Source organism: Lutra lutra, chromosome 1, assembly GCF_902655055.1.
Source record: "Lutra lutra chromosome 1, mLutLut1.2, whole genome shotgun sequence".
In the NCBI taxonomy this organism is placed as follows: domain Eukaryota; kingdom Metazoa; phylum Chordata; class Mammalia; order Carnivora; family Mustelidae; genus Lutra; species Lutra lutra.
The window spans coordinates 56,442,864-56,454,915 of record NC_062278.1 but is presented as its reverse complement, the minus strand read 5'-3'; the positions used below and the strand labels follow the sequence as shown (position 1 = coordinate 56,454,915).

Here is a 12,052-nt window from a genome sequence, read left to right as displayed (position 1 = left end):
AAGGAGGTTTGCTCTTTAAGCATGCCCACCCAGTCTTGAAGTACTTGCTCTTATATCTGGAGATGCAGCTGGAAAGCCTTCCTCCACCTTCGAACCTGCCTCCTTTTTACTGCTCAGCATCTTTCAGGAAATCCATGTACTTTAAATCTCCCTTTGATCAGAGTACCGTTCAGTTTCCAGAGATTAGCCCATTCAGTCACAAAAGATCTTAAGGGCCTTAAAAATTACCTCCAATCATCTCACAGTTTGTAAGAGATAAAAGTCCCTGTCAGAAGCCTGGCTATTAATTGTGGTCAACACATAGAGTCAGAGATAAATCTCCCAAGACTCCTGAAAGGAGGAATGCACATGCCTCAACACTCTTTTCTCTTCAAGCCCTTGTCTAACTCCTTGGTCAACATAGGAACTAGTCCTGCAAAACTACGAACAAAAATGTACCCCACAGCTTCCAAGTGGCTGAAAGAGCTGGAAGAGGGTTTCATTGTGCATTCTCACACGTGAGAAGGAAATACTTCCAGCAGGGAAAGAGAAGTGTTATCAACTATGATGGGAAACAAAGATTCAGCAAACCTCATCCCCAGGCCTTATAAAAATGAAATGACATTTCAGTATTGTTTCCCATCTTTTTTTCTATGGGAAAACACAAAATGTTGAACAGTTGGCTTTTCCTTTCTTTTATTCTTTCTGTGTCACAGTTACCGTGGCACACTTTATATTTTAGTCTTTTTTCTCCTTCACAACAATGAAGGGGAGAAACAATTCTTCATACTGCTTTCAAGCCCGGATGCATCAGTATTGTGCTGGGGAAGAAAATGCCTAGGTTCTGGGACAGGTGGCGGTTTTTTCCCCCTAGTCAAAAATACATATGTTGTTGGAGGGTTTCTCAGCCAAAATACAATGTTTGGCTAATTTCATCTTGAGTGCTATATATAACTTTCTGAAAATGTCAAAACATCTTATGCAGGTAGAATGACTTGAGTGAATATCTCCCTGGAACCAATTTACCTGTAAAGTCTGAAACCTTTTTGAGGATCATTTAAACAGCCAACGGTTGCTTGTTGACTAACCAAGCATCACAAAGTATGCCTCTGAGCTTTCACTTTTCTTTTCCAATTGTAAAAAGCTATATATCTATGTTGTACTCTGAAAGTTAAACAGACTTACTACAATATCCCTCACCCCCAAATGTGGTGGCTGGGGTTGGGAATGTATGGGTGAGAAACACTCTTCTGAGGAAGCAAAGAAAAAGGCCAAATCTGCAGTAGGGTACAAAGCCAATTTTCCAACCTATCTTTATTAAAAGCAGTGGCTAATGACTTGCAGTAGGAAAGTAACATTATTCATTTAAAAAGCAACTCTCTGTGGCCCTTCCCTTCGGTTATCTTCTAAATTATTTTATGTATTTCCTTTCTCTGGTAAATGTTAGAAGATATTTGTCTTTCTGATTTTTCGCTTTAATAACTTTACTAGTATCAGAAAGAAATTAGACGGATAGTAAAATGAAAAGTGCTCCTCCACCCATTTTCTAACAAAAACAAAAATATGTTAGATAAATTTCAAAACTTCAGTTATGTCAAAAAAAAAAATGTGACTCTTCTGTCCTCTAGTAGCAGGTATAACATCAGAGATCTCCCCCAAATCACATCATAGACACAAATACATTTCCAGTCTCTTCCCACACATTCTCTTCTCCCATGAAACCTCCACACACCTACCACTAACCTCATATTTTATGCTGCATTTTGGAAAACTGCTTGACACACAAACCTGTTTTGAGGACTGCAAAGCTGTGGTCAGTTATGTCACCTTTCTTGTTTTCCTAATAGCTGCAGAGTACAGTAGTACCTCTCTTTAGCCACACTTAGAGCTGTCCTGCAGAGAAATTCAAGATAATCCCCTTTATTTTGTTGATTTTAACAAGGAACCCCCAAATTTTATTCAACATGTAATGGGCTTGAAACCAGCAGGATGTGAATTTAGAATTCTTGTTTCAGAGATAGAACAAATCCTTCCCAGTACCTCCTTTTTGCTCATCCTCTTCCCTTCTTTTCCCCACCCCTTCCTTGTTCCAGCGCCAGAATAACAGGGGAGAATTATAATACTTCAAGGTTTATCATATTCCGTTAAATACAGCAATTACAGAAACCTGTTGTTGGAAAGTTCCTGACCCAAAGGGAAACCTACGATATCCACTATTTTTGCAACCGTGAAAACTTTCAATTTTGAGAATAGTGAAAACACAGCAGTGGGAGTCTTCCTTACCCCTTACATTTTTCAGCGCTACCCGCTAACTCGGATACCAGCTCAGCTGCGGCCGGTAACCACCAGGCCGAGCCCGCCCCAAACCAGCTAACAACCCCTGGGAGCGCGCCACAGAAACGCCTTCCGCCCCTCCTCTGCCTGGAGGCGCGGCCCCACTGGGAGGAGGAGCGCCACGCCCCCACGAAAGGGTGGGACTACTTCCCAGCCACCTCCTCCCCAGGGGCGGGGGAAGGGTGCGGGCCCCGCGTGACGTCGTTCAGAAAGCCCGCCCTGGTTGGAGGGAATTTAGAAGAAACGTGGGCGGGAAGGGGGCGGAGTCTAGTTTCCCTGGTGACGGGTTGCCCGGCGGTCGCCTGGTAACCGGTCGCGGCGGTCCTGGCTGCGGCAGCTCAGGCGGCGAAGGCCGCCGAGGACTGTGGGCCGGAGCCCACGCCGGGCGCTTTCTGCCTGTTTTGTGATGGCGGCCGCCGCGGCAGTGGTCACGCCGTCAGGTTTGGAAGATGGAGTGTCTCGATCCCGCGGCGAAGGGGCAGGGGAGGTGGTCGTGGAGCGGGGGCCCGGCGCGGCCTACCACATGTTCGTGGTGATGGAGGACCTGGTGGAGAAGCTGAAGCTGCTCCACTACGAGGAGGAACTCCTCCGGAAGAACAACCTGAAGCCCCCGTCCAGGTGGGTGCCCTCGTCCACCAGCGCTTGGGTGCCGGGGAGATGCCTCCTCCGGCCTCCTGGGGAACCTTGAATGCGAGTTAGCGCTTGCCTCCATCTTCGTAGCCAGGAAAGGGCACTGCACCCCAAACTTGACGGCAGAGGCCTCGGAGCTCACCGAGTTTAGCTTTGGTATTTTTTTAGAGAGTAAAGTTTCAGAATTGCTGAAAGAACCGGAAGACGGCTTGGCTTTCTTAGTCTTTAAAGCACACAACACCCCTCCACAAAACACAAACTGTTTTTTTCTGATTATAAAAGTTATAAAAGTACCTGTTGTAGAGGACTCAGAAAAACACAAGAAAGTGCGTAGAAAATACTGGTATGACCCATAATCTCATCCCCAAAGATGAATACTGTTACCATTTTAACTCTATTTCTAGTTTTTGTTTTCCTTTGCGATAATTTGTCCCTACAACTGGTAACTGTGGGTACCTAGGACCTTGCTTGACTTTATATGAAGTTAGTAAACTTGTTGACTAATTGCTCTGGTTTAAAAGACTTCTACCTTTGTGATAACAGTCCTTTCAGAAGCTAAGAAGTGGAAAAGACAAATAAAATGACAACGGAAAGAACTGTGTCTGTCATACAACCTAAAGTTCTGCCTTTGTTCTGGTCGGGAAAAGTGCCATTAGTTGTCGAGGGTTATGCACAGCTAGCACTTTTTCTCACAATCAGTGTTGCTTAGTGACAGATAAATAAGTTAATACTTAACATTGTTTATTGTGTAAAATGCAACTTAGATTAAAAATCTGTAACATTTTCGGGGTGCCTGGGTGGCTCAGTGGGTTAAAGCCTCTGCCTTCAACTCAGGTCATGATCCCAGTGTCCTGGGATCAAGCCCCGCATCGGGCTCTCCGCTCGGCGGGGAGCCTGCTTCCCTTCCTCTCTCTCTGCTTGCTTCCCTGCCTACTCGTGATTTCTGTCTGTCAAATAAATAAATAAAATCTTTAAAAAAAAATCTGTAATACTTTCTTTTAATGGCTGTACCTTGGCTTAAATAATTTCCCTCGACAGTTTTGATTTCATTCCTTGCTCTCTTCCAATAACTTGAATTTTAGGATATGTAGGCTCTATGTAAACTGCCCATACTGCTAAGTCAGTCCAGAGTAGGAGAAAATAGAGGAAAAGGCAGTGTTGCTTGATCTATGATAGGAATTTGGGGATTGGGAGTTATTACTTCAATGAATCAATCAGGATAATATAAACAACCAACATTTTCTATGATAAAAATGCATTTTTGTTCCCAAGTGTATTTTCAAACTAAAAGAAAATGGCCTAAAGTTTCTACTGGTATAACCTCTGTGCTATAATCCAGGATATTTTAAATCATGGATTTGTGTGGCAAATTTAATGGTTCCCAGACTGTGGTTGTCAGATGAGCAGTAGCATGGCTTGGGAATTTATTATAAATGCAAGGCCACAGTCCCTTTCCAGGTATACTGCATTAGAAATTCTAGGGGTGGAGCCTAGAAGTCTATTTAACAAGCCTTTCTGGTGATTCTGATGCATGCTCAAGTTGGAGAACCACTGCCCTGTGTCTGGAGGATCTGTCAGTATTCAGTCCTCTGTTCTGGAGTTGGTAACAGCCTGGAAAAAAAAAGATGAGTTTTCAGCAGTGGGTACTTTGAAAGCGTTGTGCACAAATGCCTGGAAGGACTTCCTGACCTTTTTCTTCCCAGCTACCTGTTATCTTTTAGAACATTTGCACTACCCTGCAGGAAAAAGTTTGGGAAACATGAAAGAGTAGACTGCTGATTTTTATGAAAAATAGTTATAATAGCCATAAATAAAATTATAAATGGCACAAAAAATTAATAATTGCACATAAAACAAAATCAGATCTTTGATCAAACCGACTTGAGTATTGTTGGCAAGTTTTATTCTTAACCTATTTTTTTTTTTTAAGATTTTATCTATTTATTTGACAGACAGAGATCACAGGTAGGCAGAGAGGCAGGCAGAGAGAGAGAGAGGAGGAAGCAGGCTCCCTGCTGAGCAGAGAGCCCGATGCGGGGCTCGATCCCAGGACCCTGGGATCATGACCCGAGCCGAAGACAGAGGCTTTAACCCACTGAGCCACCCAGGCGCCCCTATTCTTAACCTATTTAAGTATAAATCGTACATTGATCTTTGTAGGACTATTTGCCTCCTGGCTAGGGGATTGAGCAAAAGTCAACAAATGTTTGTTAGACTGTGGATGTGATACTCAGCGGTTCTTAATCCTGGTACCTTAAAACCATCTAGGTAGCTTTTGAAACATACTTGTACTGGGACTTTACCTCCAGAAGTTCTGATTTAATTTGTAAGGGAAGAAGCAATGTTTTGTCCAGTAGCAATAGTTCAACGAGCTTCTCGGGTACTTCAAATATGCAGCCAAGATGAGAACAACTGTTTAACATAACTAATGTGTTAGGAACAGTATGTAAAGATACCAGTGATGTTGTAAAAATGCATAGTAATTAATCATTAGAGTCTTTTTTTTCAAAGTCTGAAATTCTCTTAATTCCCAGTTACCATTTTCAAGAGGTACTCTTATTCATTATTCCTGACATATAGATAATACTGGCAAAAGTTGTACATGATTGATCAGTTTTTTAACATGCCCTGCATTTACTGGGTGTAAGATCTTTGATCTGATATTTTGTGTATAGTAGTAATTGCTCTAGTTCTATTGATTAAAAACTTGAATATGAGTGTTGTGGATTACCAGAAACTTCAGAGTGAATTATAAATGTCTTTTGATTTTAAAGCCATTAAAAAAAAAAGTTCTTTAGCAATTTTGGACTTAGTCCATTTAGTTGCTATAGACTTATTTGCAATATGTCATATTCCATCCTCCCCACCTTGTTTTGAAACAGACACTATTTTGCACTGCCTACCAACCCTGGTGAACAGTTCTACATGTTTTGCACTCTTGCTGCTTGGCTGATTAACAAAGCAGGACGCCCCTTTGAGCAACCTCAAGAATATGATGACCCTAATGCAACTATATCTAACATATTATCTGAGCTTCGATCACTTGTAAGTGTAAACAACTCTCTTCTTTCAGAATGTTGTCAAGCTATGAATTTTAATATTGGTTATTCAGTGTAGATGCTACCCTTCTAGATTAATTTTCTGTGAATAACTATGTCTATTCACACACATACATATATAAAATTATATCTGGATTTTTCAGATAAAACCTCAGAATGTTTGGTATTATAATATTAATGCTACTTCTAAAAATGTTCAATGTACTCTTTATAGCTGAAAGTAATAATATTTTTTCTTAATCTTGTTATGTCTCAGAAGTATATTATTTGGATCTTAGTTTTCCTTCTAAAAAATGCTAGTAGGAAGTTGAAACATTGTATTTTGAAAGGGAGCTTTGATTTAATAGACCATGATAGCAGTTGTACTTTTCATTTCTGACTTTTCCTGAGGGACAGGCAGTAAGAATTTTTGGCACACATGTTATTAACTTTTGACAAGTGATTCACTCGGTCCTTCCTATGGTTGTTTAACAGTAGGATACCAAGGCAGTAGTGGTCTTTTTTCACCCTAACAGGATCAATTACTTGTTCTGTCATGAGGTTATTGCCTTTCAATTTGATACCTTTGACAATAAAATGTCTTCATTTTCCTGTAGTTTTTATGTATCAATGGACTGAAAAGATGGATTTCTAAGAAGCAATATAATTACAGTTATTTTAAATCCTATTTGAAAAGTAGAGAAGTGATCCATTTATTCAGTAGTACTTTGCTTAAAATATTTTGACATTTGGAATATAAATAACAAGTAATACCCTGTTTTTCTTTTGTATTTCAGGGCAGAACTACAGATTTTCCTCCTTCAAAATTAAAGTCAGGTTACGGAGAACATGTATGCTATGTTCTTGACTGTTTAGCAGAAGAAGCATTAAAATATATTGGTTTCACCTGGAAAAGGTAAACATTACCTAACCTGGCAATAGTACTTTTATGTGGATAGCTTTTTCCCCCATGGGTTCAGAGCTATTTAATTGAACTGACAAGAAGCATTTCCTCTTGACTATTCTAAACTGAAAATGCCACAGGTCATTAGAAATGTCTGCATAGACAAAATTGGAATATCCGGTATATTCATAACCACTTCTGATTTTATCATGCCCCTTCCCAATTCAAATATATAATTATTAAAGGTTTAACTGAGTATCTTCGTCAATGTAGGAAATTTTTTCAAAGTCTACTTATACACACAAAGATAGTTATACATGGGGGTAATTGATAGCTGCAGATTTAAGGAAAAAATGGAAATTAATATACTTTAAATGGGATTTTTCTCTTTTGCTTATAGATACTGGGCAAGAATAATAGCCACCTGAATAAGCCACCTGACACTCTCTTAGGCACCATACATTGCTTCTTTGTCTGACCTGAGAGTGATCTGTTTATAATTCTGTGCTTGTATTTATCCCATGGTATTGAAATCATTTTTTACAGGTTTTGCTTTCTTGCAAGAAACTATGAACTCTTCATATGTACTGTATGGCAGTTAGCATAGCACTTTGTATATCATAGATGCTCAATAAATGATAATCACATGGATAAGAGAATAAAATATTCAGAAACTATCAATTTATGCAATTTATGCAAGATATAGTTAGGAAATACATAATTTTGGTTCTTTGAAGATTGGACTTATTGACTGGTTAGAGATTGTGGAAAGCATTATTTAGGCAAAACCTGAGCAAGCAGTACTTTGGGATGAGAAAAAATTTCTTTGGAAAGGTGTATATATTGTTCCCTGTTAATATCTTAATGTATATTCAATTACATTCTCATGTAAATAATCTATTCTTTTATTAATAAGTACTTTTAAAAAATGTACTTGACTTAGGTCATCATCAACTTGAACCATATGAAATTGCTGATATTCACCTGTGATTGAACTAAAAAATGGCAATTTCATATGCTTCAGCCTAAATATTACCAGTTAGTACAGTATAAGAAATAACTATATGGATTCACATTACTTCCTTATTAGACTCGAAGAAAATTTAGGAGATGTGCTACTCCATTTTGGCATTTTTAGATGTTATTAAATTTACTACCCAATGTATTCTAAATTCACCTGAAGTGATTAATATCTCAACCAGTATTCAGTTTTGTACTTCCTTTGTTTCTAGGCATATCTAATTCTTGACCATGTATTGTGATTTGAATAATTTATAAGGACTCTTAAAATACATGGGGAAGAATAGAGGGAAAATATTGAAAGTAGGCATCGGATAGTATGTCAGCTATGTAATACGTAAATTACATAGAAGTTTTATATATATATATATATATGTGTATATATATATATATATATTTTGTATTTATTTATTTGATAGAGATCACAAGTAGGCAGAGAGGCAGGGAGAGAGAGAGGAGGAAGCAGGCTCTCCGCCAAGCAGAGAGCCCGATGTGGGGCTCGATCCCAGGACCCTGAGATCACGACCTGAGCTGAAGGCAGAGGCTTTAACCCACTGAGCCACCCAGGCGCCCCTAGAAGTTATATATTAATAGATGATTATTTTATATATTAAATATGTCAAAGCAAATCCTAGAAGAACATTGCTTTTGAGGTAGTCTCAAATTCTAATTAATGAAATAGAGAACTTATTCCTTAAGAAGATTGATTTGGTTCTCAGTACTTTCTTTCCTTAATATTAAATGTTGATTTTTATATTTTATTATTATGTCTGAGGTATGGATTTTTAAATGAGTTTCTAGAAATAAACCTAAATATTTTCAGGTATTTTAATATGGGAAATACATGTCGTTAATCTTGTTGGAGAAATGGTTGTTCAATACTTAGTGTTAGGACCACTGATTAGATTTAGAAGAAAGCTGGAACCCTTCTTATTCCATCAAAATAAATTTCAAATTGGTCAATGATGTAAATGTGAAAAATGAAACTGTAGGAGTACTAAAAGGTCAAAGAGGGGTGGGATGTGTCATGTGAAGGAAAACCTTGTATATATGATGTTAAAACTGCTAGCATCCATGCAAGGAAAAGTTGCCAAATCTATGTAATAAGAATTGTAACAGTCCTGAATAGCCAAGATTTTAAGTGATAAACTAGGAATATTTTTAATACAAGTTAGGCAAAGTATTAATTTTCTTAATATACAAAAGGGCAAAGACCATAAATAGGCATTTCAATGAAAAAGAAACACCAGTAACCAATTAAAACTTGAAAAGGTGTTCACTTACTCTCTTAAAGAAATGCAATTAAAACGAGAGATTTTTCACTTATATGATTGGCAAAGATTAAAGTTTGTTTGCAGTATTTGTGAACATGAAATGGAGTCACTGTTGTTGGGGGTGTAAGTTAGGGTAACATTATGGAAATTGGCTTTTGGAACATATGGAAAAACAATAAAATGTACAAAGTTGTTGACCCAGCTATTATATATATTTATTCTAAATGATGGACATAATGATAAATGTACAAGGATGATTTTTTGTTTAGTAAAAAAACTAGAAACCACCTCAATGTTTTAAGAACTAACTAGAAAACTAAGTTTCTAGTTAAATTAGTTATGGTACTATTGTTCCTTGGAATAGTGCAGGTGTAGGGGGAAAAAAGAGAAAAATGTATATGTACTTAAATGTGGTAACTTAGTGAAAAAGAATGTTGGATAACAATATGCATTTTATCGTCCCAACTGTGTATATTTATTCTTTAAATTTGGAGATAAACATTTTTGCTTCTTTACATAGAGCTAACACGACTAACATAACTAACATAACTAAAAATAGAAAGTTTCAAAAGTATACATCAAACATGTAGTAGTGATTATGAAAGGGGGCGTAGTAAAAAAGGACAAGATCTGGCATAGAGGGGATTCTTAAAATTCACATTTACCTTTTTGTCTTGCTAAAATGTTTAGTTTTTAACTCTTATCTCATACTAAGCCTTATTATTTTAGACCAACATATCCAGTGGAAGAATTAGAAGAAGAAACTATCCCAGAAGATGATGCAGAATTAACATTAAATAAAGTGGATGAAGAATTTGTGGTATGTGTGCTACTGAACTTTTTGTTTCTTTTCACCTTTGAATTCCTTTCCCTTCTCTTAATTCCCCCAGACTTCCATTTTTAGGAATGTATTTCATTTCATTGTTTCTAGAGAAGAAACGCTTTTAAATAGGGTACCAAGTATCAGTTGTTTAGACCATTAGTTAATGCTCATGTTTTCTAAAGATTGAAGTCTGAATTGTAGCAGTTCTTAAACTGTAAACAGGAAACAGTGGACTGCTAGTTATATGAGTAAATAGTTTGTTAGCAACCATTCATGATTGAAATAGGCCATAAATAATACAGAATTTACAAAAGAATAGTAGGGTTTAGGATTAATATATTCTACTTTGTAAGAACACTGTTCATTTCTCAGGAACTCCTATATGCTTCTAAAATTAGGATAAGTACCTTTAGGAGTTTTTAAAAACACTTTTAAGGGCGCCTGGGTGGCTCAGTGGGTTAAAGCCTCTGCCTTCGGCTCCGGTCATGATCCCAGGGTCCTGGGATCGAGCCCCACATCGGGCTCTCTGCTCAGCAGGAAGCCTGCTTCCTCCTCTCTCTCTACCTGCCTCTCTGTTTACTTGTGATATCTGTCTGTCAAATGAATAATAAAAGGAAAAAAAAAACAAAACACACTTTTAAGTACCAACAGTTTTTAAGTTGTTTGGCAGCATCTGGGCCTTGACCATTCTTAACATTCTATTCATATTGTGAAACCACATGATCAAGTCTCTATAACAGATTAAACTATTAACATGGTAGGAAAAAAAAAAAGCACTTTCTCAGAACCAGAGCTAGATTGACCCTGATATTTTAGAAAGTATACCTATGATCTGAAATTAAAATAGTAGGGGCAAAAACCCTTTTTTAAAGTGTATTTTATTGCCATAAACCAATTACATTTTCTAAGTGAACTTTTCAGACATTAGATAAGGGGTGCCTGGATGGCTCAGCCTTTTAAGCATCTGCCTTTGGCTCAGGGTCATGATCTCAGGGTTCTGGGATCAAGCTCCGCATTGGGCTTCATGCTCAGCCAGGAGCCTGCTTCTCTCCCTCTGCCATTCCTCCTGCTTGCACTCAAATAAATAAATAAATAAATAAAATCTTTAAAAAGTAAATAAATCATTAGATAATAAGTATATTCTATATTTCAGCTAATTTACTAAGCTATTATATGCTACATTGTTTTCTAGCAAATGCTGAAACTAACCATTAAGTAAATTAGACTATTTCCAAATAGTAGAATATTATGTAGCCATAAAAATTGTTTACAAAGAAATGTTAGTGATATAGAGATGATAATTTCTGCTGTATGCATAAACCCAAGTATGTAAAATATACAAAAAAGAAAAAATAATAATATGGTAACATTAGGTATATATGGGTAGAAGGGTTATGGATGATTATTTCCTTTTTTTAAAGATTTTATTTATTGGAGAGCGAGTGAGAGAGGACAAGTGGGAGAGGGAGCAATAGACTCCCCACTGAGCAGGGAGCCTGATACAGGGCTCAATCCCAGGACTCTGGAATTATGACCTGAGCTAAAGGCAGACGCTCAGCCGACTGAGCCACCCAGGCACCCTGATTATTTCCTTTTCTATGCTTCTTTGTATTGTCAAAGTTTTTAACTTGAATTTTACCAGCAGTATAAATATTTTAAACCATTAATAGGAAAAAGCTAATTGTGTTATTTATAGAAGGAAAAAGACCATTGTAAAATTAATCAATTTATAAGATATATTTTAAAAGTATGATACATTTTAAAGGTTAAGGTAAGTATATGTTCATTCATTCCACATGTGTTTTATTGAGCACCTGTTGAGCAAGACCCTGGTGGAAATGCATGTACATAAGCTCTGAGGCAGGAGCGAGCTTAGCTTGATCAAGGAACTTAGAGACCACTGGGGCCAGATTTCCTAAGTATGGTGTGTGTATGCATGTGTGTGGTTTAAGATTCACAGGAAAGATAGACCAGGTCCAGATCATTTTGGCCATTTTAAGGAGTTTCGACTTTATTCTTTGTGTAATAGATCTTCCCATTCAGGCTCAGA

General features: G+C 37.6%; 1 protein-coding gene across 3 annotated transcripts in view; it reads left to right on the top strand.

The window, feature by feature from the left end:
- Positions 1-2,593: 2,593 nt before the first annotated feature.
- IFT57 (intraflagellar transport 57) overlaps positions 2,594-12,052 on the top strand; it is a 54,004-nt gene continuing 44,545 nt past the window's right edge. The window contains exons 1-4 of one of the 3 annotated variants that reach the window (XR_007126403.1): positions 2,594-2,931; positions 5,826-5,988; positions 6,779-6,897; positions 9,909-9,999. Coding sequence is in view for 2 of the 3 variants with exons in the window: in XM_047723783.1 (XP_047579739.1) it covers positions 2,720-2,931; positions 5,826-5,988; positions 6,779-6,897; positions 9,909-9,999 (585 nt within the window). In the remaining variant the exon portion in view is untranslated. The remainder of the gene's footprint in view (positions 2,932-5,825; positions 5,989-6,778; positions 6,898-9,908; positions 10,000-12,052) is intronic. The other 2 variants (XM_047723783.1, XM_047723795.1) reach the window with 2 other exon arrangements.